The following is a 27,649-nucleotide window of genomic DNA, read 5'->3' as shown; positions in this document are numbered from 1 at the left end:
ACTCCAATCTCATTTCATAACATACATTTTAAACTGGCACCACCAGTTTAACATGTCTTACCTTAAAAATCGTCTCATCTTCAAATCGCGTTCTTCTAATTCTTCTGAGGTAAATCCAAGGTAAACAGCACAGCACAGCACAAACACAGTCTTCCAAACTCGATGAAAAGCAGAGAGGAGTAAGTTACCGAAGTCTCTGATTCTTTGTTTTGAGGTAATGAGGGCGTTTACAGGTCTGCGTTTCTCCGTGTGGATCATTTGCATGTCAATCCCTCGTGCGCGCATGGGCGTGGTCACATTAGAGTTAATTAGGACGTGTTTGAGAAACTGTATATGCCGCTGCTTTCATATGGATTAAACAGAGAATATTTGTTTTTTATATCATTTATACTTTAAAAATAGAGACTCCAAGTGTTGTATAGACATGCGTTTCAAGTCTGTGTGACAAACATTCGCTGAGTTACAGGTCATTTTCTGTCGCGTTTCAGAATGAGTTTCACATTGAGAGACGGCAAAACGCGCATCATGTTTATTTTTCTTTGTTTTACGAAAAACACAACATTTTATTTTTATTATGAGTGTACACAAATAAAAGAAGACATTTAACAGTTTTGAAAAAAAAAAACGAGCCTATCGCGCCGGCACGATAGCCGACCTCAGGGGGTTAAATTGTACAAATATTTCACAATATTACTATTTCTACGAAATTGTATTCACGGTACAATTATCACATTAATGTTAATGATAATTTGCTGAGCCAGGAGAAACTGTACCTCTGTATCTCTTTAGTTTCATACAGATTACATTGCAGGAGAATATTGGTTTTAATTTCCCAAAAAATATATATCTATAAACTATATTGATAAATGTCCAACGTTTTTGTAACATGGCTGCAAATTTTTTTAGCTTGATATAAATGTAAAATAAAACAGCTATAATATTTAAGTTACAATCATTATGAAAGTTTCTCAAACCCTTTACTGACCATTTGTTGAAAACGAAAAATTAATAACAATAATAAAAAAAACTATAACCATTTCAAAAAAGTGATGAAGTGCTTGAATGTTTCTAACATGAATGTTCTTCAGCATCATGAATGAATGAAGAATAAACACCAACCTCTTTGTTCTTCAGGATCTTCAGTGTGTTTGATTCTGCAAGGTTCTGGATCACTCATGTTCTCACTGTCCTCTTTAATAAACTCAGTCTTTGCAGATTTCAGCTCTTCCTGATGCTTTGATGCTCGTCTTCACTTGTAGCTGATGGGAATTTACAGCATTTATTGGAGAATTGCTGTGGGAGGAGCTTCACTGATGATGTAATTGCTCTGGGAGGAGCTTCACTGATGATGTAACTAGTGGGAGGAGCTGATCTGCCTAAATAAAAAAATTTTCAGTTACTGAGTTTGGTTTTATACCAATTGATAACAGAATATAAATAATGTAAATTCTTCCAATTATAAATAATGGTAAAAAATTTTTTTACAGAAACATAGGGGAGAGCGGGGCACAACCTAACAAGGGGCTAGTTGAAACACCCTTGTTTTAAATACTTCCACACATGCTAACATTTCTAAACTTAGTGTATTTACTAGTTGCCATTTCAACACTATATAGATAAAAAAAAATTGCGCCAAAATTCAGAAATCCTTGGAAGATATCACTGAACATTTATTTAACCATAGCTAAAGTAAATTTCTTATGTTATTTTTTCACCTCTATTTTTGGTGTTTATTTTAAATTAGACAAATCTGATATTATTTTAATCTCCAATATGTTATTTAACAGTTGATATGGTTCTTTAATGCTTTGCTAACTAGCAGAAGACACTAGCAGGGTTTGAATCTCAGTTGTGCAGGTGGGGCATGTTGTGTGAACACAGGGCTGCCAACTCTCACGCATTTACCGTGAGACTCACACAATTGACACTTTAAACACGCTCTCACGCAACACATCCATTTTCTCACGCACACAAAAATCGCGAAGCAATGAGGACACGGACACCGACAGACTGGACAGAGCAGGTTACTTATGATATAAAAAAATCTCAGCTCTCAGATTCTGTCAATTTTATTACGAAATTCAAACAATAAATACCATTTTGGCGCTTGTAAATGTGACGTGACAGATCCCTAACGGCACGTGAACCCATCATCTCTACTAGCTAATAGTAAATAAACACGAATGAACAATGTTGAAAGATACAATACAATTTACTGAAATGTATATTCCTCATACGTTATATCTTATATTATTATAATTTAATGACCATAATATAGGCTATAGCATGTTAGTTGACTAGAAAAAAAAGAGTTATAGAGAGTATTTTGCTAAACGTGTACTATTTTACATATTTATTATATTTTTTACTTAAATCATTAAATTTAATTTACAGCATTAGGTGATATTTTAAGAATATATATATATATATATATATATATATATATATATATATATATATATATATTTTTTTTTTTTTTTTTTTTTTTTCAATAAAAAAGCCATTAATGTCATTCACCAACGTTTTGAGGCTCTCTTTAAAAAAAAAAAAAAAGTATCGGTTCAGGCACCGTTTAGGCAACGGTACCATTTTAAAAGTATTGATTTGGCACCAGTATTGAAAAAAAAAAAAAAAAAGATACCCAACCCTACTGCTGTGTTCATCTGATAAACCTTGAACCACTCTTTAACAGACATCTTGGAGATGTTATGCTATCTGTGATATTAATTGCAATAAAGTAATTAGATCAGTAACATATTTTAGTTTTGTATGTTCAGAAACTGACGATGGCCAGGCCATAAAACTTTAAAAAAGAGAAGCAGCATTATTTATTATATTATTTAACATGTCCAGTTTCAAATTTCATTAATATTTAAGCTATCTGATATTATCAATTGTATTATATTTATCTATTTATCATTTATGTATAGATTTGAACTTTCCCCATGTTCATTACTCATGACAAGGAGAAAGTGTTTATAATTATCTGTTCTATATATTTAAATTTTAGCAATATAATATGCAAAAAATAAGTCAACAAAGAAATATGAAGGTAGGCTACAATTAAAATGGCAACAGCAAAACTTTAGATCGTTTTCAATCAATTCCCCTCACAGATCTCAACTCTTGACTTGACATTCAGTAACAGTTCTCACTCCAAACATCGAGACAATCACACAAACGAACACAAAATCGCTCAGGTCTGAATGAACTCAACATATTCTCCTCATGCTCGCTGCTGCTGCACTAAATGTTTATTTCAGTAGAAAGACGCCAGAAAAGACGCTCAAGTATCGCTGTGATCGATGAAAACAATACAGAAATGAGCCTGTCGCTTAAACAAACTGTATAAATTGTGTGTGATGGTTGTGTATATGAGAAATACCGTGAACTGCTCTCCTCACCTTCTTCTTCTTCTTCTGATATGTGCGGCAGACTATAGTCGCTAGAATGGCGTATTGCTGCCCTCCTCAGTTCATTTGAAGAATTAATAGATTTAACAGATTATATCCTTATATATATATATATATATATATATATATATATATATATATATATATATAGTCCAGTCCGGTGCAAAAAAGTTGAGAACAAGGTTTTTTTTTTTTTTTGTCTCATCCTCCATAGTACAAAGTAATGATTTTAGTAAATAACTCAAAATTATATACAGCTCTGAGTACATTTCTTTCTGTATGATGACATAAACAGTCCATTAGTTCATGGCTCACAGTTTCTACTTCTCCACACAAATGCTTGTTTTCCAACCATCCTTCCTAAACCTATATTAATATATATTTATATGGCTTTGAGGTTTTCTGTGCACTGAAATTATGCATGTTATGATTACATTAACTGATTTAATGTATGTATTTAACACCCTTTGAAACACGTGCTGAATATATTATCATGTCCATTGATGTATTACTCCTCTCTAATCTAACTTATTGCTGATCATTAATTTCAAATTCATGGTAAGTTGAATTGTACCTGTCATGATTGCATCAACTTGCTTTTTTAATACTATGATGGTACAAGAGTAAAATGGTTACATTTGCATCTGACTAATTTTGGGTACGTGAGTGTTTCTTTGGTTATTGAGCCCACGTAAAATCTTTGGTCCAGTCGAGAACCTGTAAATCACCCTTATTAGTATTTTTCGGCCCATCATTTCATTTCATTTCAGTTTGTAGTGAAGCTTAGTGACGAACTAAGATGTTGAGTTGGTTATTCAGACCATTACATTAGCTTTATTGCCCTTACTGACAGTGAGTTACTGTTAAAATAAGCTGTAGACCTGGGTGAAACTGCTCCTGGGTTATTTGTTGAAGGAACCTCCTGCTATTGCTATTAAAGCGGAGCAACAGCATGCTTGTCTGCACATTTATTAAACGTATTCAAATGCATAACATCAAATGCATCAATGATAATTCATTGCATTGAAAATCTACATTTCAGACTTTTTGTAATGTATATGTGAAGCTGGATATCAAGGGTTAAGTGCTAAATAATTTAACCATAAAAACAGACAATAACAATGAGTTGTTGATAAAATGAATAATGAGTTTATTCAATAATTACATGAAGCACAGACCGATCGGTTTATGACATCTGTACTCTCTCTGTACTTTGATGTCATAAACCGATCGGTCTGTGCAGCGCCGGTTCAAGTTGGAAGTTCAAGGAGCTTCACTGATGATGTGGGGAAAAAAGGAAAAAAAAAAAGAACAAAAATAATGTAATGTAAATTCTTCAAAATACTAATAATGCCAGAAAAAAACAGTTGAAGGAATCAACACAGAAATAAATGTACATATTTGTAGTCAACAATTACCCTTTATAACAATTAAATGACTCTCAGCGCTGCTTCAAGTCGAACAAGCCCTATCAGTTACTGTGTTCGTTTTTTATACTAAATATCACATCTAAGCATTAATATCTGTTTGTCTGTCTACTGTATAGTAACTGATGCCCATACACAACTTATTTTATTGCTAACCTGAACATTATCCTGCCTCTTTGTTACGACCTTAAGGGACATGTGTTTGGTTTGGGGTGTGTTTTTGTTCTTTTCTCTCTCAGGTAGTAGTCCGTGTCTCAGTTGCATGAGTGAGTGGCCGCAGGTGTGCCTGATCAACTGATTGAGTGAGTGGCAGCAGGTGTGCCTAGTCAACACTCAGTGCCTGGAGGATAAGAAGGCTTGATTTTCACACTGCAAAATATAGAACATCCGTGAGCAGACCACTGCCAACCAGTCAGCCCAGCAGAACAGAGACAGTCCAGTCAACCAGTGGGTTGAAAACTGACTTGGATCTTTTGTGAGTCCAGTTAACCAGTGGGTTGAAAACTGACTTAGATCTTTTGTGAGTCCAGTCAACAAGTTGGTTGAAAACTGACTTGGATCTTTTGTGAGTCCGGCGGGGGGCGGGTTGCGGGGGGCGGGGCTTTAACATTTCAAAGCCGCGATGTACATAAAATCACACAAAGATATATAAAAAAAATTATAAAAACATTTTGGATCAATAAAACTAAGAAATAACATAAATAACTCCAGAAAGGCCACACTGCAGACAGGATTTGCACTTCACATGCAAATTAAATTGGCTAAATTACCTGTGCGAGCAGGCTCGAAGTACAGCACAACATCGATGCACCGGAAAAATAAACAGTTCATTTACAAAATTAAATTAGAACAGAATATACCTTTCTAATAAATAGAAATAGCCTACAAAACGAAATAAATCAGAATCAAGTCACAAGATGAGGAGCAAATGTGTGCAAAATGCCTAAAGTGCAGGGGAACATATTCAAAACACAAGCCACAAATAGTTAGATTAGATAACCCTGACAGATCAATAAATAAAATTAAAATAAAGAAATTATTAAAATAACGATAGTAGCCAGAATTTTCAACTTTGTCTTTTTAACTGCAGAAACAACAATAAATGCTAAACTGGAGTGGCAGTCTTTTTAGCTAAAAATGTTCACAGCATCCAAAAATTTAATTAGAACCGGCTGAAAAGTTTTGAAATCACTTGTACCCTACCTGATCGAGAGAACAAATCCAGTCTTTCACTCTGTCTGTGTCCGCTGGAGTCTTTTCAAATTGTGCGCACGGATAAAATACATTCTAAAACACTTAACGTGAAAAACATTTAACAACTTAATCTCCTAAAATAGTTAAATTAAAATATCAAATTATGTAAAGAAAACGCTTTACTATAGGAGGAACGCATTGCGTTCATATTCTGGGTTCATCTGCTTATCTGCACATAGTATGGTTTCTTAATAAAGTGTGTACTGTGTACATGCATTAAGCCACGTTAAAGTGCCTTTTAAGCGTTTTAAAAGCTTTTTTCACGTTAAGCATTTTAGAATGTCCTGTGGAAAACCAACTTGTTAACGTTGGCCGGCAGAAGTGCGATCATGGTTTTCCTGATGCTAAATCCAGCCTTAGAGAATATCCTTTCTGAAGGAGTACATCCACACTTTAGATTTTCCTATTCCAGACATTGTTAAAGATTTAAATCCTTGCCGCCAAGACGCTCCTCTGTCGGTCACGGATTGAGAGTGAAACTTAAATCTGTCACGGGGTGTTTTGATTTATTCACGCACATTAAAAAATAACTTTCTTTGCACATTTTTATATACAGCATTATCATAATAGGCTGAATATTAACGTATTGACAGAAAACCGGTAGTTCTATGTGAAATCAGACATTGATCGCCCTCATATAGCCAAAGTGGCATGATCCTCGTTTCATAACACCTCTGCAAAGATTCGACCGTGAGATTGGTAGTCGAATCAGGCTCCTCCTATCGAAGCATCGAATCTTCGACTATTCAGGGTCACCCCTACATCCAACACTACTTTTGATGTGAGTAAAAACATAGCACTTGTGCCTGCGTTCAGAGAATCAGAAGTAGAAGGCTACTTTGGCGCGATTGAGCGAATCTCAGTTGCTCTTTATTGGCCAAAGGACGTTTGGGCCATTTTGCTTCAGTGCAAGTTGACTGGCAAGGCTCAGGAGGCTTGTGCAGCACTGTCAGTGGAAGACAGTTTGTGCTTTGATCAAGTTAAAAGCGCAGTTTTACGGGTCTATGAGCTAGTGCCTGAGGCGTATAGACAGCGGTTCAGGGGTCTCTGTAAAGCTGTTAGCCAGACATACGCAGACTTGGCTAGGGAAAAGTCCAGTCAACAAGTGGGTTGAAAACTGACTTAGATCTTTTGTGAGTCCAGTCAACAAGTGGGTTGAAAACCGACTTAGATCTTAGATCTAGTGCAATCAGATGTGTTTGTGTAGAGATGGGTGTCTTCCTGGATTAGGCTATTCTTATACTTTGTCAAAAGATCCCTAATCAAAACCCTTTCCTCCTGTGTGACTTCTCTGATTTTACCAGTTGTAGAAACCTCTTGTTTTAACAGTTCATATGCAGGGGTTGCCACATCACAACCTTCCAAACTACAAGAACAGACTGAATGGCAATGAGTGCAGCACAAATGTCCTGGTTGAACACTTTCTGTGTGGTGTTCAAAGTGAGAGAACAAGGCTTTCCGAAAGCAGGAAGTGATGCTTGTGTCAATTACACTTTTCAAAGCCTGATTTAATCTTGTGTGCCGCTTGATGGCGTAGACAATGGCGTGTGACTGAGACCCGTCTCTTCCGGCCCTGCCAACTTCCTGAAGAATAGCTTCCACATCTTCTGGTAACTCATAGAGGATAACATGAGTTATGTTGGGAAAGTTTAACCCCATTACAAGTGCAGTTGTTGCCACAACCACTCTGCAGGCACCATCTCCACCCAATGATGACAGTACTCTGCTTTTGTTCTGAGGAACAGTCTGACTATGAAACATGCCAATGAGCAGATTTCCGGCCCTATGTTCTCGGTCCACCCAACAATGTTTTCCTAGTTCTGCTTTCAGATAGCAATACACTCTCCCAACTGTCTTTAGTGTTCTGCAGTAAATGATTGCCGGAGACATATTAAGGCCCTTCTCTCTCACTTCACTGACGATCCAATCCAGGCAGTCCATTTTACAAGCAGACATCTAATCAGTCCAAGCCTAATGTTGGTCCTGTTCGGGCTGACGGTGACTTGAATGGCATTCTCCAGATGCAGCTGCTTCTTAATGATGGCTTTGGAATGCAGATCTCCTGTGGTGGTCAAGGCCAGAACAGGCGTACCTGAAAAATCAGATGCAAATGCATAAACATCTCAATAGGTGTGATGGGTGTGATCAATAGTCTATAAAAGCAAATAGGGGGCGTCTTGGGGGACGGGAGAGCAAACACCTCAATAAGTGTGATGGGGGAGATCAATAGAGGGTGATAGTAAGGTGGATGGTGTTTTGAGAGGGTGGAAAGGCATCCTAATAATGAATATTAGTATTGCAACAGTAATATTATACCAGTCACAAAGGCCTTTTCTGTTCCTACTGACAAAGGGCAAAGGCCGTGTTCAGGGACATGTGTCACATAGTTTTCTTACTCACCATGTTTGACAATAGATCTTAGTTCGCCCAGCCTTGGAAAAACACTCCCTGAAGGCTGTATCCCCTTTTTCAGTCTTTCCCCTGGTGAACATATAAGAGTAGATTTGAATGTTATAACAACTACATAATTACTACATGTCACAATAAACCTGATAAAACAATTAGATCAGCTCAAACTATTAATTAAATTCGCCCTATTAAAAAGTATGTGATTGGACGATAGTGTTTCATTCAACATTTACGTGAGTAAGAATTCTCACACCTACATTAGAGTTACCTAACCCATGCTTATAGGCACTAGCCTATATTTCTTAAATAATCGTTGGGGTAACACTGATAACAGAATGTAGTTGATTAAAGAGCTATTTGAATTTCAGCATACTGTGATTTCATTTTGGGAAGTAGCCAGAGTAGAGTGTGTAGCACGTAGCAATTTACGGCATAACAGGTTGCAGCTAGCAGCTAACCATATCGTCCTGTTTAAATTAGGCTACTGTATTAATATTAAATAGCTTGCTTTTCGTTAGAGGAAGTTTACAAAATGACTCTTACCATTTATAAATTAGATGAACCTCATCCACGACAATCCCTATGAGGTTTTCTTGATAAATCATGTTTGCCAACATGTCTCGCCACTTATTTTTTAACAGCCAGGACTCGGGACTGCCGAATACTATCTGGCATTGCCCGCTTCGGATCTGTACCTCTTCGGGTTGCCAAGTTGCAGGGCCGAAAGACCAAATTTCTTCGCCTCTTTCACCTGGTCCATCCATAAGCGCGATCAACGGCGAGACCACAACCACTAGTGGTTTTCACTAAGTCCCATATGCTTAGCTACCAGCGGAGCTAACTGGTAGATTATACTTTTGCCGTAACCGGTCGGCAAAACAGCAAATACGTCTTTCTTGAAAAGGAACGATTTAAGCGCCGTCTTCTGTTCGTCTTTTAGAGAAAGGGGCAAGTCTAAATATTTCATTGTAGCGGCCAAAGCCGTTTCAAACAAAAGGTGTTCATCCATAGCCATCTTGCAATGTTTACTAATGACTTCAACGTCGCAGCGCTGTCGTCATCTCCCTCTGGCCCACCTATATCAGATAACTCGCTGTGATTGGTGCAGCTCAGATCGAGGGGCATTTTTAATGAGCTCCATTGCTCGACGCCAGAGTAACTCGCTGAGCAAATTCAACTTGTGCTCTCGTGAGAACTCTGGATACCAGGGTACATGGACAATACAATTTGATAAAATGAGTAAAGAGTATAATCAATAATTACATGAGCTAATAAAAACATTAAGTAAAAGTGACGAAGAATGAGATAGATCTCTCTCTTACTGACTTATAAGAGCCAAAGCATCTCAAGAGAAGAAGAGAAGAGAAGTGTCCAGTTTCAAAGATACATGAAAGTATATATTGAGTTGCATTGAAGAGTAGAAGTGGAAGAGAAACTAGATGTTCTGATGAAAAACAATGAAGAACGAGTTAAAAAATAATATCAGATTATTGTCTCTCTTAAAGTGTTATGGCCTCTTTTCCAGTGTGAATTTTCTGGCACTCTTTCAGTTTATCTTCTGTAGTAAAGGACTTCTGCACTGAAACACACACCGCCATGTCTTTTCTGCTGTAATCATACTAATGAATCTTCTCCTTTGTGTGAATCTTCAGGTGTTTCTTCAGGACTGACGCCCAATGAAACTGTTTACCGCACTGATCACAGTTAAATGGTCTTTCTCCCAGTGTGAACTCTCATGTGAAGCTTAAGAGATGATTTGTGTCTGAAACTAGTTCTGCAGTGAACACACATGTGTGGCTTTTCTCCAGAGTGGATCCTCTCATGTGTTTTCAGACTTGATGAGTAACTGAATCTCTTGTCGCAGTGTGAACACTTGTAAGGTTTTTCTCCAGTGTGGATCCTCTCATGTGTTTTCAGACTTGATGAGTGACTGAATCTCTTATCACAGTGTGAACACTTGTAAGGTTTTTCTCCAGTGTGGATCCTCTCATGTTTTATCAGATCTGTTGACTGACTGAATCTCTTGTCACAGTGTGAACACATGTAAGGTTTTTCTCCAGTGTGAATAATCTGGTGAAGTTTTAAACTGTTCGCTCTAGTAAAAGTCTTCTCACACTCAAAGCACACGTACTCTCTCACACCAGTATGTATTTTCTGATGTGCATGTAAATATGGCAGCCGTGAAAAACTCTTTCCACACACAGAACATGAATGCGGCTTCTCCTTCATATGAACTGTCAGGTGTGACTTCAGGTGTGATGCCCTAAAAAAAGTTTTGCCGCATTGATCACATGTGAATGGCTTCTCTCCAGTGTGGATCCTCATGTGAATCTTAAGACTTTGTTTGGTTGTGAGACTGTTTCCACACTGAACACACATATGTGACTTTTCTCCAGTGTGGATCCTCTTGTGTTCGGTCAGATGTGCTTTTTGTGCGAAACTCGTCCCGCATTGATCACATGTGAACGGCTTCTCTCCAGTGTGAATTCTCATGTGAATCTCAAGACTTTGTTTGCGTGTGAAACTCTTTCCACACTGAACACACATATGTGGCTTGTCTCCAGTGTGGATCCTCTTGTGTTCGGTCAGATGTGCTTTTTGTGTGAAACTCTTCCCGCATTGATCACATGTGAACAGCTTCTCTCCGGTGTGGATTCTCATGTGACGCTCAAGACTTTGTTTGGTTGTGAAACTCTTTCCACACTGAGTGCAGGTGAAAGATTTATTGGCTCCTCCTTTGTTTAAAAGGGTCGTTTTAGTCTTTGAGCGACTCAAAGGTTTTTCTCCAGGTTTGACATGATGTTCCTCCTTCACTTCACTCAGTTCTTCACTCTCCTCCTTCACTTCATTCAGTTCTTCACTCTCCTCCTTCACTTCACTCAGGTCTGACATAAAAGAAAAAGGTTTAATTTAATTTTCAGCACATCAATAATTCAGAGAGAAATATGAAAGTTAGCCCTGATGTAATAGCACAAAGTACTAGTTGACAATTGCTATAAAATATTATGATAAATCTGGAGTTGGTTTCATTAATTAATTGCATGAATGAGGTACATTGATATTTCAATTATTATTTTTCAAGACATTATAGGCACACATCACATTTCTGAAGTGAGAAATATTAAATATATTTGATTAATGACACAATTACTTAATGTAATATTAACATTTATACAATAGTGCCTAGTGGTGTTCAAATAAAATTATTTCTCAGTATTTGCTATGATTTTTTAACAAGGTAAAACAATTGTCCCAACGTCTGAATCCAATGGTGTGGTAGAAGGTTTTCTGGATGCTCTGTCTTATCGGTGCACAAAGTAATTTAATTACAGTTCTGTCAGCCATTCTGGAAAGTTCATTTACTTGATAGTTTGCTGTTTGCTGCTTAAAAAATAATACAAATAATAATCTAAAATATATATACACTGTATTTAAACAAAATGTTGTAAACTATATTAAAAGATGTCCGACATTTTGCTAAAATAGTAGCAAAAAAGGCGAACCAGATATACAATAAGTGTAAATAAGGGAGATAATTTGACCTGATGTTGACAATCAATCTGAAAGTTTCTCCAACCTCCCTCTACTGACCATTTGTTGAAAATTTGTACCATTTCATAGTTTTACTGTTTATCTAAATGTGATGAAGTGCTTGAATGTTTCTAACATGAATGTTCTTCAGCATCATGAATGAATGAAGAATAAACACCAACCTCTTTGTTCTTCAGGATCTTCAGTGTGTTTCATTCTGCAGGGTTCTGGATCACTCATGTTCTCACTGTCCTCTTTAATAAACTCAGTCTTTGCAGATTTCAGCTCTTCCTGATGCTCTGATGCTCGTCTTCACTTGTAGCTGATTGGAAATTACAACATTTATATGGGAATTACAGTGGGAGGAGCTTCAATGATGATGTAATTGTTGTGGGAGGAGCTTCACTGATAACATGATTGCTGTGGGAGGAGCTTATCTGCCAAAATAAAAAAATATATCAGTTAGTGAGAGTTTTTAAACTAAATGACACATCTGTAAAACATCTGTACATCATGTCTTTCTGTCCATCATAAAGTAAGTGATGCTCATTCAATTCATAACCCTAAAATGATTCTCCTTCTTCATTCAAATATAGGCATATTGTTGTGGAGTCTGTCACTTCATTAAAAATCAATCTTGAAGTCTTGATGCCAGAAAATAAACTTTACTATCCAATAAATTATTGTATCTAACAAAGTCGAGTGCTTTTGCAAAAGCAACTCCAGAGTCCAGAATCAAACATATATACACCTCAAAGGTAATCAATACATTTGTTTTTCTTATGCTTCTGCCCTGAGCCAGATATAATAGTATCATGTCTTTGATAATATTCTCATAGATTTCACTAAATCCAGTTAATAATCAATAAAAATATTCTACAATATGCAGAAATAAAGAAAAACATTAATATATTCTTAATGTAAATTCTTCCAAATAAAAAACGATAAGAAAAACAGTTAACCCTCTGGGGTCTGAGGGGTTTTCTGGGCCCTGGAGGTGTTCTGACATGCTCTGACATTTGTGCTTTTTTCAGTTATTTATAAACATGTTAATGGCAAAGATGTAAATTCACTCTATATAGCACAAACAGGGCTACCATAATATGCGAGCAACATGCATGTATATGTTTGAATTTTTAAGAGAATAATGTTTATGCGTGGTTATTGAAAAAAATAAAAATGAAAGTTGCTGAAATAAGACCACAAAACACATACTAAATATGTGTCAACAAGACTTTTGACTAATGAATGTTGTCGCTTCGAGTTCTGGCTTCAAAATGATGTGAAAATCATCCTGCCTAATCATTCACACACAATTTAAATCAATGTATTGTTTTATAAGACAGGTTTTGCTTGAAAAGCCAATATGCGAGGGGGGCGGGAACGAGGAGTGGTTTACACCTGAGAATACAATGTCCCACCCAGTATGCATAATGACTCTGCATAATGAGCCATTCATTCAGGTGTGACACTGACATGAGCCACAAGAATGAATGCAAGGACAAAAGATATATTTAGAAGAAGACTTATATTGACCATTTAAGATTTTGCTTACATCTATCTTGTAAATATGCTTTGCTATTTTATTAAAAAGGTTACAATTACAACAATAATTACAATTTCAACAATATTTCAAGTGTAAACTCTTTACTCTTTCTTTGTAAAAAAAATATTATAGGCCTACATTTTATCATATGTATTCATTAGTTTGAATATAGCCAACACTGGAACAGCTAACATTTTAGTTGATGACTTTATTTTTGACAAAAATAGTATGTTATATATACACTGCTCAAAAAAATTAAAGGAACACTTTGAAAACACATCAGATCTCAATGGGGAAAAATATCATGCTGGATATCTATACTAATAAGGACTGGGTATGTGTTATGAACGAAAGGATGCCACATCGTTTGATGGAAATGAAAATGATCAACCTACAGAGGATTGAATTCAAAGACACCCCGGAAATCTAAGTGAAAAAATTATGCAGCAGGCTTGTCAATTTTGCTGAAATTTCATTGCAGCAACTCAAAATGGTACTCAGTAGTTTGTATGGCCCCCATGTGCTTGTATGCATGCCTGACAACGTCGGGGCATGCTCCTAATGAGACGACGGATGGTGTCCTGCGGTATTTCCTCCCAGATCTGGACCAGCGCATCACTGAGCTCCTGGACAGTCTGAGGTGCAACCAGGTGATGTCAGATGGACCGAAACAAAATGTCCCAGAGGTGTTCTATTGGATGTAGGTCAGGTGAGCGTGGTGGCCCTTCAATGGTATCATTCCTTCATCCTCCAGGAACTGCCTGCATGCTCTCGCCACATGAGGCCGGGCATTGTTGTGCACCAGGAGGAACCCAGGACCCACTGCACCAGCATAGGGTCTGACAATGGATCCAAGGATTTCATCCCGATACCTAATGGCAGTCAGGGTGCCATTGTCTAGCCTGCAGAGGTCTGTGCGTCCCTCCATGGATATGCCTCCCCAGACCATCACTGACCCACCACCAAACCGGTCATGCTGAACGATGTTACAGGCAGCATAACTGTCTGTCACGTGCTCAGGGTGAACCTGCTCAAATTTGTGAAAACCACAGGGCACCAGTGGCGGACCTGCCAATTCTGGTGTTCAATGGGAAATGCCAATCGAGCTCCCTGGTGCTGGGCAGTGATGGACGTTAGAGGACATTAGAGGACGTCGGGCCTAAGGCCACCCTCATGAAGTCTGTTTCTGATTGTTTGGTCAGAGACATTCACACCAGTGGCCTGCTGGAGGTCATTTTGTAGGGCTCTGGCAGTGCTCATCATGTTCCTCCTCGCACAAAGGAGCAGATACCGGTCCTGCTGATGGGTTAAGGACCTTCTACGGCCCTGTCCAGCTCTCCTAGAGTAGCTGTCTTTCTTCCTGGAATCTCCTCCATGCTCTTGAGACTGTGCTGGGAGACACAGCAAACCTTCTGGCAATGGCACGTATTGATGAGCCATCCTGAAGGAGCTGGACTGCCTGCGCAACCTCTGTAGGGTCCAGGTATCGCCTCATGCTACCAGTAGTGACACTGACCCTAGCCATATGCAAAACTGGTGAAAAACAGTCCAAAAAGATGAGTAGGGAAAAAATGTCAGTGGCCTCCACCTGTAAAACCATTCCTGTTTTTGGGGTTGTCTCACTGTTGCCCATCTAGTGCACCTGCTGTTAATTTCATTAACACTAAAGCAGCTGAAACTGATTACCAACCCCCTCTGTTACTTAACTGACCAGATCAATATCCCAGGAGTTTAACTGACTTGATGCTATTCTCTGATTAAAAAGTGTTCCCTTTATTTTTTTGAGCAGTGTATATATATATATATATATATATATATATATATATATATATATATATATATATATATATATATATATATATACAGTGAGGAAAATAAGTATTTGAACACCCTGCTATTTTGCAAGTTCTCCCACTTAGAAATCATGGAGGGGTCTGAAATTGTCATCGTAGGTGCATGTCCACTGTGAGAGACATAATCTAAAAAAAAAAAATCCAGAAATCACAATGTATGATTTTTTAACTATTTACTTGTATGATACAGCTGCAAATAAGTATTTGAACACCTGAGAAAATTAATGTTAATATTTGGTACAGTAGCCTTTGTTTGCAATTACAGAGGTCAAACGTTTCCTGTAGTTTTTCACCAGGTTTGCACACACTGCAGGAGGGATTTTGGCCCACTCCTCCACACAGATCTTCTCTAGATCAGTCAGGTTTCTGGGCTGTCGCTGAGAAACACGGAGTTTGAGCTCCCTCCAAATATTCTCTATTGGGTTTAGGTCTGAAGACTGGCTAGGCCATGCCAGAACCTTGATATGCTTCTTACAGAGCCACTCCTTGGTTATCCTGGCTGTGTGCTTCGGGTCATTGTCATGTTGGAAGACCCAGGCTCGACCCATCTTCAATGCTCTAACTGAGGGAAGGAGGTTGTTCCCCAAAATCTCGCAATACATGGCCCCGGTCATCCTCTCCTTAATACAGTGCAGTCGCCCTGTCCCATGTGCAGAAAAACACCCCCAAAGCATGATGCTACCACCCCCATGCTTCACAGTAGGGATGGTGTTCTTGGGATGGTACTCATCATTCTTCTTCCTCCAAACACGGTTAGTGGAATTATGACCAAAAAGTTCTGTTTTGGTCTCATCTGACCACATGACTTTCTCCCATGACTCCTCTGGATCATCCAAATGGTCATTGGCAAACTTAAAACGGGCCTTGACATGTGCTGGTTTAAGAAGGGGAACCTTCCGTGCCATGCATGATTTCAAACCATGACGTCTTAGTGTATTACCAACAGTAACCTTGGAAACGGTGGTCCCAGCTCTTTTCAGGTCATTGACCAGCTCCTCCCGTGTAGGCTAGTTATGGGCTGATTTATCACCTTTCTTAGGATCATTGAGACCCCACGAGGTGAGATCTTGCATGGAGCCCCAGTCTGAGGGAGATTGACAGTCATGTTTAGCTTCTTCCATTTTCTAATGATTGCTCCAACAGTGGACCTTTTTTCACCAAGCTGCTTGGCAATTTCTCCATAGCCCTTTCCAGCCTTGTGGAGGTGTACAATTTTGTCTCTAGTGTCTTTGGACAGCTCTTTGGTCTTGGCCATGTTACTAGTTGGATTCTTACTGATTGTATGGGGTGGACAGGTGTCTTTATGCAGCTAACGACCTCAAACAGGTGCATCTAATTTAGGATAATAAATTAAGTGGAGGTGGACATTTTAAAGGCAGACTAACAGGTCTTTGAGGGTCAGAATTCTAGCTGATAGACAGGTGTTCAAATTCTTATTTGCAGCTGTATCATACAAATAAATAGTTAAAAAATCATATATTGTGATTTCTGGATTTTTTTTTTTAGATTATGTCTCTCACAGTGGACATGCACCTACGATGACAATTTCAGACCCCTCCATGATTTCCAAGTGGGAGAAACTTGCAAAATAGCAGGGTGTTCAAATACTTATTTTCCTCACTGTATATATATATATATATATATATATATATATAACATATGAGCAGAAATTGCTAAACAAAAGCTTATTTGATGTGGCAGTATATTCTACAGTAAAAACTGTACCCAAATCTAGTCAACAAAATGTTGTCTTTCATATTTTGCCTGACTGTAACGTTGTTTTTATGAAATATTAGGGCATATAAATGTTAATTTGCAGTTTAATACGTTGCTTATACAAATAGCCTACATTTTATTTCAACATATTTCAGTCGATTTTTACTCATCTCATCTCAGTATAGCAATACAGTTTGTAAAACATCATCATTCATTCACACACAGATAGGCGATTTAAATTTAAACTGTCTTTTTGCGAGCTGTGGTAAACAGCACGCATCTCTGCCGTTCGTTCATTCATTCATTCACAGACAGAAACTAGGGGGGTGGTGTGGCGCAATGGATAAGACACCTGCCTTTGGTGTGAGAGACCCGGGTTCGAATCCACTGTGAGACACCAATGTGTCCCTGAGCAAGACACTTAACCCCTAGTTGCTCCAGAGGCGTGCGACCTCTGACATATATAGCAATTGTAAGTCGCTTTGGATAAAAGCGTCAGCTAAATGAATAAATGTAAATGTAAATGTAGAAACGCGATTCACTTGAGAAGGAAAAAAAACTTACTACAGTATTCCTCAGCTCAGTCGGATCCTTGCTCCTCGAAATACCCGCACTTCTGAGTACATTTTCCATTATTATTATTCCTCACAGCGCTGCGAGACGGTGTAAACAAGTAGGCTACAATGATCTGATTAAACTTGTGTTTTCTCGAGCTGATATGGGGGCGTTCACAAGTTTGCGTGGATTGCCTCCGCCATTTGCGTTTGAATAGCGCACGCTCTCCGTGGGCGGAGTCACATTAAAAATAATTAGATGAGATGAGAACGACTGACATCTCGCTCTTTTCTTACAGATTACATGAACTGAGAATATTTGTTTTTTATATAAATTACTTCATTTAAAAGAAGAGAATTCAAGCTTCATGCCTGTGTGTCTGTATGTCTGTTTGACTGAGTATTCGCTGAGTTATTGTTCATTTTCGGACGGGTTTCATAATGGACTACACTGACAGAGAGAAGGCAGAACTCGCTTCGTGTTTATTTTTCTTTATTTGGCAAAAAGCACAACACTTTGTTTTTATTGTGAGTATACACAAAAATAATACACATTTAACAGAATCGATTGATGTATGAAACTTGTTTGTAATATCAAAGTCATCAGAGCAAAATTAATCTCTTTTGAACTGATAAAAAAAAAAAGCGAGCCTATCGCGCCGGCGCGATTGTCGACCTCAGGGGGTTAAACTCAACAACATTTAGATTTAGAACATTTATCAGTTAAACAACTGTGTTGTTTAAACTCAACTTAGTTGACACCAATGAAATGAGCTTTAAGTGTCCATTTACAGGAGATCTGAAGCCATCAGCATAATAAATGAGGTGAAAACAGGAACTATTGTCATGAAATAAAGAGTGTTTTCAGCAGATCTGTTAATATTGATGAGCCTCAGACTATCAACACTCATTCAACAAGCCATTCAGGATCAGCAGCAGATCATCTCACTTTATTCTGAGTGTTTGCTGTTAGAAACACATTATTTGAGTCAGGATACACGATAAAAGCCTATAAAACTGCTCTAATGAAAGACAAAATCTTTGTTAATCCAAGGTTTGTTGTTTGGGAATTTGTTTGAACCACCGCCTCTGTACAGAAATTGATGTAACTGGTAATCGTGTCATTCAAAGACCCATGATCGTCATCACTGCAACAATTAAAATCATTAAAAAACAGATTCCAAACTGTGCTCTCAAAGCAGTCTCTAAGGTTTTCAATTGAGTCTTTAGTCCATGACTGAACCTGCTGAATGACAGGTTTAGTCCTTTTTAGTATCTGTCTATATTTTGGAAGGAGGTGGATAACATTATGGTCTGAACGTCCTAATGGTGGGTGTAACCTTGGTACGTAAGCACCATCCACATTACCAAAACATTTGTCTAGAGTTTTGCTCAGTCTCGTCGGACAAGTTAAGTACTGTTCCAAATTCGGCAAAAACACATTTTGTTAAAGGTCCCGTTTTTCGTGTGTTTTTGAAGCTTTGATTGTGTTTACAGTGTGCAATATAACATGTGTTCATGTTTCGCGTGTAAAAAAAACAGTATTTTTCACACAATTTACTTATCTGTATACCGCTGTTTTTACTGTCCTAAGAACGGGCTGATGACTTCCTTGTTCTATGAAGTCCCTCCTTCAGAAATACGTAACGAGTTCTGATTGTGCCAGCGGTTCCTGTGTTGTGATTCGACAGCAGCTTAGCGCACGTTGCACATTGGGAAGGCCAAACAAAGGTGATTGGACTCCGGAATGAAAATAACAGCGTCTCGACGACATGGCGACAAACACACTCTACAAACGCAACTCTTCCTCTTCTCCGTGGGAGCGCAACAAGACCACGCCCCCTTTTTTGTGTATTCCTGTGGGCGGAGGTTAGTCAAAAAACTGTTCTAGTGACGTCATTAAAGAAGGAAGTAGAGGGATGTAGTCCAAACCGGCTGTTCGATGTAGGCGACTTCTGTTAAATAAAATATCTCGCTTGGCAGTGAACTTTGAGCTTTGTAATTTTACAGATATTATTTATACTCTAACAACAACATTACACACTAACTAAAGTTTGAAACATGGGATCACGAAGAACAGGACCTTTAAAATCTCCCAAAAGAAACACTGGGTCATCCAATGAGTTACGTAGTGCCATGCTGTAGCTGGCAGCAATGCCCTCGTCTGCAAAAGCTAAATTTGGCCCAGGTACATAGACTCAAATGTTTATTTGTCCGATCTCACGAATCAAGTAGTGTGGCCTGAATGACACCGATAATTGTTCGTAGTGTGTTGAACAATAAGTTCCACGTACCGTGATGATTGTTGCCCAGCTGTTGGTGACAAACATACAAAATCCTCCTCCAATGGTTTTGGATGATTTCTGACTATCACGGTCCAGTCGAATTAGCGTATATCCCTCGAGGCTTACATTGTCAGTCTCCTCCGTTAACCGTGATTCTGTAATGCAAAGCAGGTTTGCTCTTTTAAAGTCTCTATTATATTTCATTAATGCCTCGCGTTCAAGCATTTTGTTCTTAAGTGATAGAGCATAATTGTGGGCAGAGGAAAACGGCTGCTGCATCGTTTGAGTCTATTCCTGATTCCCCCTCTAGTACCTCTCTTTCTCCTTTTCCAGTGGCGTATCCAGGACATTTTTACTGGGGTGGCCAAGATGGGACACAAAGCTAGAGTGGGGTGGCCATATATACTATAAAGAAATGTTATGTAAAACTTCAAACTTTCATGAACAATAGAGGCTTTTAATAACAGTAACAAAGTGCAATAACAAAATGCTTTCACATAGGCCATAAAGACCACAAGACAAGACGTTAAGTCCAATGCAATGCCACCAAACCAAATATAACTTAAGGGTTAACCCCCTGGGGTCGACAATCGCGCCGGCGCGATAGGCTCGCTTTTTTATTTATCAGTTCAAAAGAGATTAATTTTGCTCTGTTGACTTTGATATTACAAACAAGTTTCATACATAAATCGATTCTGTTAAGTGTGTATTATTTTTGTGTATACTCACAATAAAAACAAAGTGTTGTGCTTTTTGCCAAATAAAGAAAAATAAATATGATGCGAGTCCTGATTTCTCTCTGTCAGTGTAGTTCATTCTGAAACGCGTCCGAAAATGAACAATAACTCAGCGAATACTCAGTCAAACAGACATACAGACACACAGGCATGAAGCTTAAATTCTCTTCTTTTAAATTAAGTAATTTATATAGAAAACAAATATTCTCAGTTCATGTAATCTGTAAGAAAAGAGCGAGATGTCAGTCATTCTCATCTCATCTAATTATTTTTAATGTGACCCCGCCCACGGAGAGCGCGCGCTATTCAAACGCAAATGACTGAGGCAATCGATGCAAACACTGTGAACGCCCCCATATCAGCTCGAGAAAACACATTGTACTTGTTTACACCGTCTCGCAGCGCTGTGAGGAATAATACTATCGTAATAATAATAATGGAAAATGTACCTCAGAAGTGCGGGTATTTCGAGGTGCAAGGATCCGACTGAGCTGAGGAATACTGTAGTAAGTTTTTTTCCTTCTCAAGTGAATCGCGTTTCTGTGTGTGAATGAATGATAATGTTTTACAAACTGTATTGCTATACTGAGATGAGTAAAAATCGACTGAAATATGTTGAAATAAAATGTAGTAGAAAAGTAGATCGACATAACGTCTGAAGAACCAGAACCAGGCGGTGTAGCGCAGCGACGGTCTGAAGCGGCAGGAGAATGGCGACTCTCAGGTAGTATGTGAAGGAGGGCAGTGAAAGAGATGATCCACAAGCAGAGACTGAGAGCAAGGCCAGGGCTGAATGCAGCTGAGCCACCTGGGAAGGTCAGGAGGAGGTAGAGAAAAATAAAACTAAAAAATGAAACAAAAGGCTAGCAAAAGGTCCAACACGACACAGAGGAACACAAGACAAGGCAACTGGAGCAATAATCACACATAGCTCAAACAACGATCTGGCATAAGACAACACACACAAGGGGACTAAATAGGAGACAGAAGGAATTAATTGATACATGATCAGGTGAGGGGAGTGAAACAATAACGAGGTAATGAATGGGATAACAAGGGGGCGGGGAGAGACACAGCAAATGACAGAGAAGCACATGATGAACTGTCAAAACAGACCCACATGCTCCAAACAAACAAAAAACCACAACAGAGACCGGGAAGAACGGACAGATCAGCTGGATCAGCTGGAGCATTCGGATTTTTTTTTTCCTGAATTAGCTGGGTGTGAATTGTGCAAAAAAAAAAAATTTTTTTACCTTGCCTTCTCTGAAAAGCATTCCGCCCATTCAGCTGACATAAAAAACACTTTCAATAAACTAAACAAAACCTATCCAATGATGAAATGTTTTCTGTGTTGACAAATCTTGTGCGATGTCCTAACTGCCGGGATAATCACGCAACGCGTACAAGTCTGCTAATGATACGTCCGATTCGCGAACTAATGACTCCTTTGAACCGATTCACTTTAATGAATGGTTAAAACAACTGATCTGTCCAACACTGAATCGGTTCGGTGTATAACAAAATCGGTAACACTTTACAATAAGGTTCCATTTATTAAACTCTAGTTAACTAGATCAGTTAACATTAACTATTAATAAACTGCACTTCTACAGCATTTATTAATCTTTATTAATGTTAATTTCACCATTTAGTAGCCTACATTATTTAAATGAAAAGTTGTATTAACATTAGTTAGCTTAATGCACTGTGTGAAGTAACATAATACAAATGCAGGGTTAGGGTTAACTAAGATTAACAAAGATTAATAAATACAGTAACAAATGTATTGCTCGTGGTTCATGTTAGTTAGCCTAATACATTCACTAATGTAAACAAACCACACCACATTTAACATCTCTTAAAATGAGAATTTTGTTTGTTACCTCAATAAATTTAGGGTCATTCTTATTTTATTTGTGTACATTTTAATCATTAACATTAAAAACACTCTTTTTACGACTAAAATAACAGTAAAGGGTAAAAAAAAAAAATGAATTCCCAAAAATTAAAACGCAAAAAATGGAATTTGCAAAAATTAAAACGGAAAAAACGGAATTTGGGAAAAAATAAAACGGATTTTATAGGGCCCTATATGAGTCACGTACGATCTCGCGAGAATAAGGAGAATCTATCGATTACGGCAAAATCAGAACCAAAATCAGGCCCGCGCGTCATCCGACCTCAGGGGGTTAACAGTTGATATGGTTCTTTAATGCTTTGCTTACTAGCAGAAGACACTAGCAGGGTTTGAATCTCAGTTGTGCAGGCGGGGCATGTTATATACAGTGGTGGACAGAATGAATGGCACCCCTGGTAAATATGATAAAAAATGGCTGTAAAAAAATAAATCTGCATTGTTTATCCTTTTGATCTTTCATTCAAAAAATTCGCAAAAACCAAACCTTTCATTTAAGTAAAAGATTTGAAAGTGGGGAGGAAATCACATTATGAAATAAATATTTTTAAGTAAAATATCTCTGAAGTATATTCCCATTAATATTTACCTTTTTTAGCACACCAGGGTGACTAGGAACATGAAATTGTCCAGCTATGACTTCTTGTTTCACAGGAGTTTAAATATGAGGAAACACAAAGGCCAAATTTCTTTAATCATCCATCACAATGAGTAAAACCAAAGAATATAGTTCTGATGTGCAGCAAAAGATTGTTGAGCATCACAAAACAGAAAGTGGCTGTAAGAAAATAGCTAAATAATTGAAAATCCCCATTTTGACCATCAGGGCAATAATTAAGAAGTTATAATCAACTAAAGATTATAATCCTCCTCGCTCATCCAAGAACAAACTCCAGCATATTCAGTTGTCAGACCCGACTGGAACTTCAAAAGGACCGGATTCTATGGTCAGATGAAACAAAAAAAGGACTTTTTGGCAGCAAATCCACCAGATGTGTTTGGTGCAAACAGGGATGAAGAGTACCCCATGCCTACGGTTAAATATACTGCTGGATCTGTTGTGGGCATATTTTTTTGCTGGAGGTCCTGGACATCTTGTTCAGATACATGGTATTATGGATTCTAGCAAATACCAACAGATAAAAAATCAATACCTGACACCTTCTGCTAGAAATCTTATAATGGGCCGTGGTTGGATCTTCCATCAGGACAACGGTCCAAAACAAACATCAAAATCAACACAAAAATGGGTAACTGAGCACAAAATGAAGCTTCTTCTGCCATGCCCGTCCCAGTCCCCTAAACTGAACACTATAGAAAATGAGTGAGCTGAAATGAAGAGAAGACGCACCAACATGAACTTGTGAATCTGAAGGATCTGGAGAGATTCTGTATGGAGGAATGGTCTCTGATCTTTTGTCAGTTATTTTCCAAACTCAGCAGTCATTATAGAAGAAAACTTAGATCTGTTATCTTGGCAAAAGGAGGTTGCAAAAAGTATTTAATAACAGGGTGCCAATAATTGTGGCTAGCGTGTTTTGGAGAAAAGCATTTATTTCATAATGTGATTTACCCCGAACTTTCAATTCTTTTACTTCAATGCAAGGTTAGAATTTAGCGAATTTTTTGAATGAAAGATCAAAAGGATAAACAATGCAGACACGCAATTGACACTTTTCACACACTCTCACGCCACACATCCATTTTCTCACGCACAGAAAAATCGCGAAGCAAAGAGGACACGGAGACCGACAGACTAGACAGAGCAGGTTACTTATGATATAATTTTTTTTTTTTTAAACGCAGCTCTCAGATTCTGTCAATTTTATTACGAAATTCAAACAATAAATACCATTTTGGCGCTTGTAAATGTGACGTGACAGATCCCTAGCGCACGTGAACCCATCATCTCTACTAGCTAATAGTAAATAAACACGAATGAACAATGTTGAAATATACAGTACAACTTACCGAAATGTATATTCCTCATACATAATATCTTATATTATTATAATTTAATGACCATAATATAGGCTATAGCATGTTAGTTGGCTAAAAAAAGAGCTATAGAGTATTTTGCTAAACTTGTGTACTATTTTACATATTTATTATTTTTTACTTAAATCATTAAATAAAGTTGTTGTTATTATAATAAAAAACATATTTAATTTGAGTTATTTTTAACCTTAAATAATACTAACAGCTGATAGGGCTCTCTGTATGTTTACAGCATTAGGTGAGATTTTATTTTAAAAAAGCCATTAGGCTATTTAATGTCATTCACCATCATTTTGAGGCTCTTTTTTTTAAGTATCGGTTCATGAACTGTTTAGGTAACGGTACCGTTTTAAAAGTAACGATTTGGCACCAGTATTGGAAAAAACCCAAACGATACGCAACCCTACTGCTGTGCACATCTGATAAACCTTGAACCACTCTTTAAAGCTCCACTATGTGATTTTTTTTACCACAAGAGGGCGCAGTTTTCAACAATAACAAAGGTGAAGCTTGATGACGCTATGAAGGAGGTGACGATGGGAGATGTCGTTTTTAATGCGTTTTCACCATCTAGCAATGTATCTAAATGTAATTAATGAATCATGATCACGGATGAGGTAATTTATTCGTTTTTGTATTACCTGTATGTCTGATCGTATTATTTTATGTCATCATAATTAATGAACTGCAAGGAACGTGAAATGTTATGCTATATTATCCCGTTACAACTTACAGCTAACGTATTTGTCAAATGATTTGTTGAGTTAATGTTGTGCAGTTTTACGTGTTTATGGTTAATGCCGTGTTGTTTAACGTGTTCAAACCAATATCTAAAAGTAAATTTGAACGAACATTTGCAAGTAATGACTAAATATATTTTTTTAACAACACATATCCGATTGTATTTAATTGTACTGCCATAATCTCGGTCACCACACGTAATAAAAAACCTTACCGAAGTACAAAGAGCAATATAACTTTGTTTATAAGTGCTATTATTGACAGTTGCATGTCTTACCTGTCTATCAATACACTCGCGAGAGCAGAGTCTCTGTCAAGTCCAAGATTCGCGCAGCTCTCTCCATCTCGAAAACGCCTGGCCAATATTTATCCGGGTTTTATTCCTTCGTTTGTCACACAGTCTGCGTGTATCCGAATATGGACGCTTTCGTTTTGTTGGCACTTCAATACTCGCCAAAGAGTAATCGTGATCCATAACAGCTTTAACCATACAGTCTATGGCTATAACGCTATAACCACCACTTCCGCATTTGACCATGTGATATTCCGGTGTGGTGGGACATTTTTTTTATTTTATTTTATTTTTCTTCTTTGTCAGACGTGTTTATTGTTATAAGAAAAAAAAAACTCAATAAAGTTGTTGTAAAAAAAAAAAAAAAAATCCGGTGTGGTGGAATATCCGATCACATGGAAAAAAAGGATAGAGCGGACATTGCGTCACTGAGAGGCGACATTTCTTTTCCGGGACGGCCAGTTATTTAAAATCGGAATTTCTCTGAAATAAAAAATCTTTGGAGACTTTTGAGATATTGTAAGTACACAACTGGAGGAAATATATCACACTGTGCAAGTTATTTTTGGAAATTTTATTACAAAATTGTTACATATTGGAGCTTTAACAGACATCTTGGAGATGTTATGCTATCTGGGATATGAATTGCAATAAAGTAATTAGATCAATAACATATTTTAGTTTTGTATGTTCAGAAACTGATGATGGCCATAAAACTTAAAAAAAAAAAAAGAGAAGCAACATTATTTATTATATTATTTAACATGTCCAGTTTCAAACTTCATTAATATTTAGGCTATCTGATATTATATCAATTGTATTATATTTATCTATTTATCATTTATGTATAGATTTGAACTTTCCCCATGTTCATTACTCATTACATGAACAATATAAAGTGTGTATAATTATCTGCTCTATATATTTAAATTTTAACAATAAAATTTGCAAACAATAAATGTCAACAAAGAAATATAAAGGTAGGCTACAATTAAAATGGCAACAGCAAAACTTGAGATTGATTCCCATCGATTTCCATCAATTCCCCTCACAGATCTCAAACTTTAATTCTTGTCTTGACATTCAGTAACAGTTCTCACTCCAAACATCGAGACAATCACACAAACGAACACAAAATCGCTCAGGTCTGAATGAACTCAACATATTCTCCTCATGCTCGCTGCTGCTGCACTAAATGTTTATTTCAGTAGAAAGACACCAGAAAAGACGCACAAGTATCGCTGTGATCGATGAAAACAATACAGAAATGAGCCTGTCGCTTAATCAAACTGTATAAAGTGTTTTTGGTGGTTGTGTAAAGATGAGAAATACCGCAAACTGCTCTCCTCACCTCAGAAGACTCTTCTTCTTCTTCTTCTGATATTTGCGGCAGACTATAGTCGCTAGAATGGCGTATTGCTGCCCTCCTCAGTTCATTTGAAGAATTAATAGATTTAACAGATTATATCCTAATAGTCCAGTCCGGTGCAAAAACGTTGAGAACAAGTTTTTTTTTTTTTTTTTTTTTGTCTCATAGTCCTTAGTACAAAGTAATGATTAATAAATAACTTGAAATTCCAACTTCCGACAGCTCTGAGTTCATGAGATTATCATTAATTTCAAATTTATGGTCAGCTGAATTGTACCTGTCATGATTGCATCAACCTGCTGTTTTAATACTATGATGGTACAAAAGTAAAATGGTTACATTTGCATCTGACTAATTTTGGGTACGTGAGTGTTTCCTTGGTTATTGAGCCCACGTAAAATTTTTGGTCCAGTCGAGAACCTGTAAATCACCCTTATTAATTATTATTTATTTTTCGGCCCATCATTTCATTTAATTTCAGTTTGTAGCGAAGCTTAGTGACGAACTAAGATGTTGAGTTGGTTATTCTGACCATTACATTAGCTTTATTGCCTTTACTGACAGTGAGTTACTGTTAAAATAAACTATAGACCTGAGTGAAACTGC

The 27,649-nt window shown here is 37.5% G+C and overlaps 2 protein-coding genes across 9 annotated transcripts in view; both read right to left on the bottom strand.

Annotated features, from left to right (window-relative positions):
- Positions 1-3,430, bottom strand: part of LOC307162909 (uncharacterized protein) — a 31,615-nt gene extending 28,185 nt beyond the window's left edge. For 3 of the 7 annotated variants that reach the window (XR_013821989.1, XR_013821990.1, XM_079878652.1), the window contains exons 1-2: positions 3,405-3,430; positions 1,120-1,376 (exon numbers count right to left, since the gene is read on the bottom strand). Coding sequence is in view for 2 of the 7 variants with exons in the window: in XM_079878652.1 (XP_079734778.1) it covers positions 1,120-1,177 (58 nt within the window). In the remaining 5 variants the exon portion in view is untranslated. Of the gene's footprint in view, positions 1-61; positions 159-1,119; positions 1,377-3,385 lie in introns of all 7 variants that reach the window. The other 4 variants (XM_079878654.1, XM_079878655.1, XR_013821991.1 and 1 more) reach the window with 3 other exon arrangements.
- A 6,305-nt stretch (positions 3,431-9,735) lies between these two features.
- On the bottom strand, positions 9,736-27,053 carry LOC307163167 (uncharacterized protein). Of its 2 annotated transcripts, XM_079879113.1 has the most exons (4): positions 27,026-27,053; positions 19,998-20,143; positions 12,217-12,471; positions 9,736-11,388 (listed from the first exon to the last, which is right to left on the bottom strand). In XM_079879113.1, the coding sequence occupies exons 3-4, from the start codon at positions 12,272-12,274 to the stop codon at positions 10,208-10,210; spliced, it is 1,239 nt and encodes a 412-aa protein (XP_079735239.1). In that variant the 5' UTR covers positions 12,275-12,471; positions 19,998-20,143; positions 27,026-27,053; the 3' UTR covers positions 9,736-10,207. The 2 variants fall into 2 exon arrangements, with proteins under 2 accessions (XP_079735239.1, XP_079735240.1); XM_079879114.1 differs by lacking the exon at positions 19,998-20,143 and having other exon boundaries at positions 27,026-27,046.
- Positions 27,054-27,649: the final 596 nt, after the last annotated feature.

The sequence above is a fragment of the Squalius cephalus genome (genome assembly GCF_949319135.1).
Source record: "Squalius cephalus genome assembly, chromosome: 1".
Taxonomy (NCBI): Eukaryota; Metazoa; Chordata; class Actinopteri; order Cypriniformes; family Leuciscidae; genus Squalius; species Squalius cephalus.
This window is presented reverse-complemented; position numbering and strand designations above follow the sequence as displayed.

Excerpts from the sequence above, each read along its gene's own strand:
- LOC307163167 (XM_079879113.1), bottom strand. The coding sequence starts at position 12,274 with ATGAGTGATCCAGAACCCTGCAGAATGAAACACACTGAAGATCCTGAA. Across the intron at positions 11,389-12,216 it reads AGATCCTGAAGAACAAAGAG|ACCTGAGTGAAGTGAAGGAG; the intron begins GTTGGTGTTTAT and ends CTTTTATGTCAG.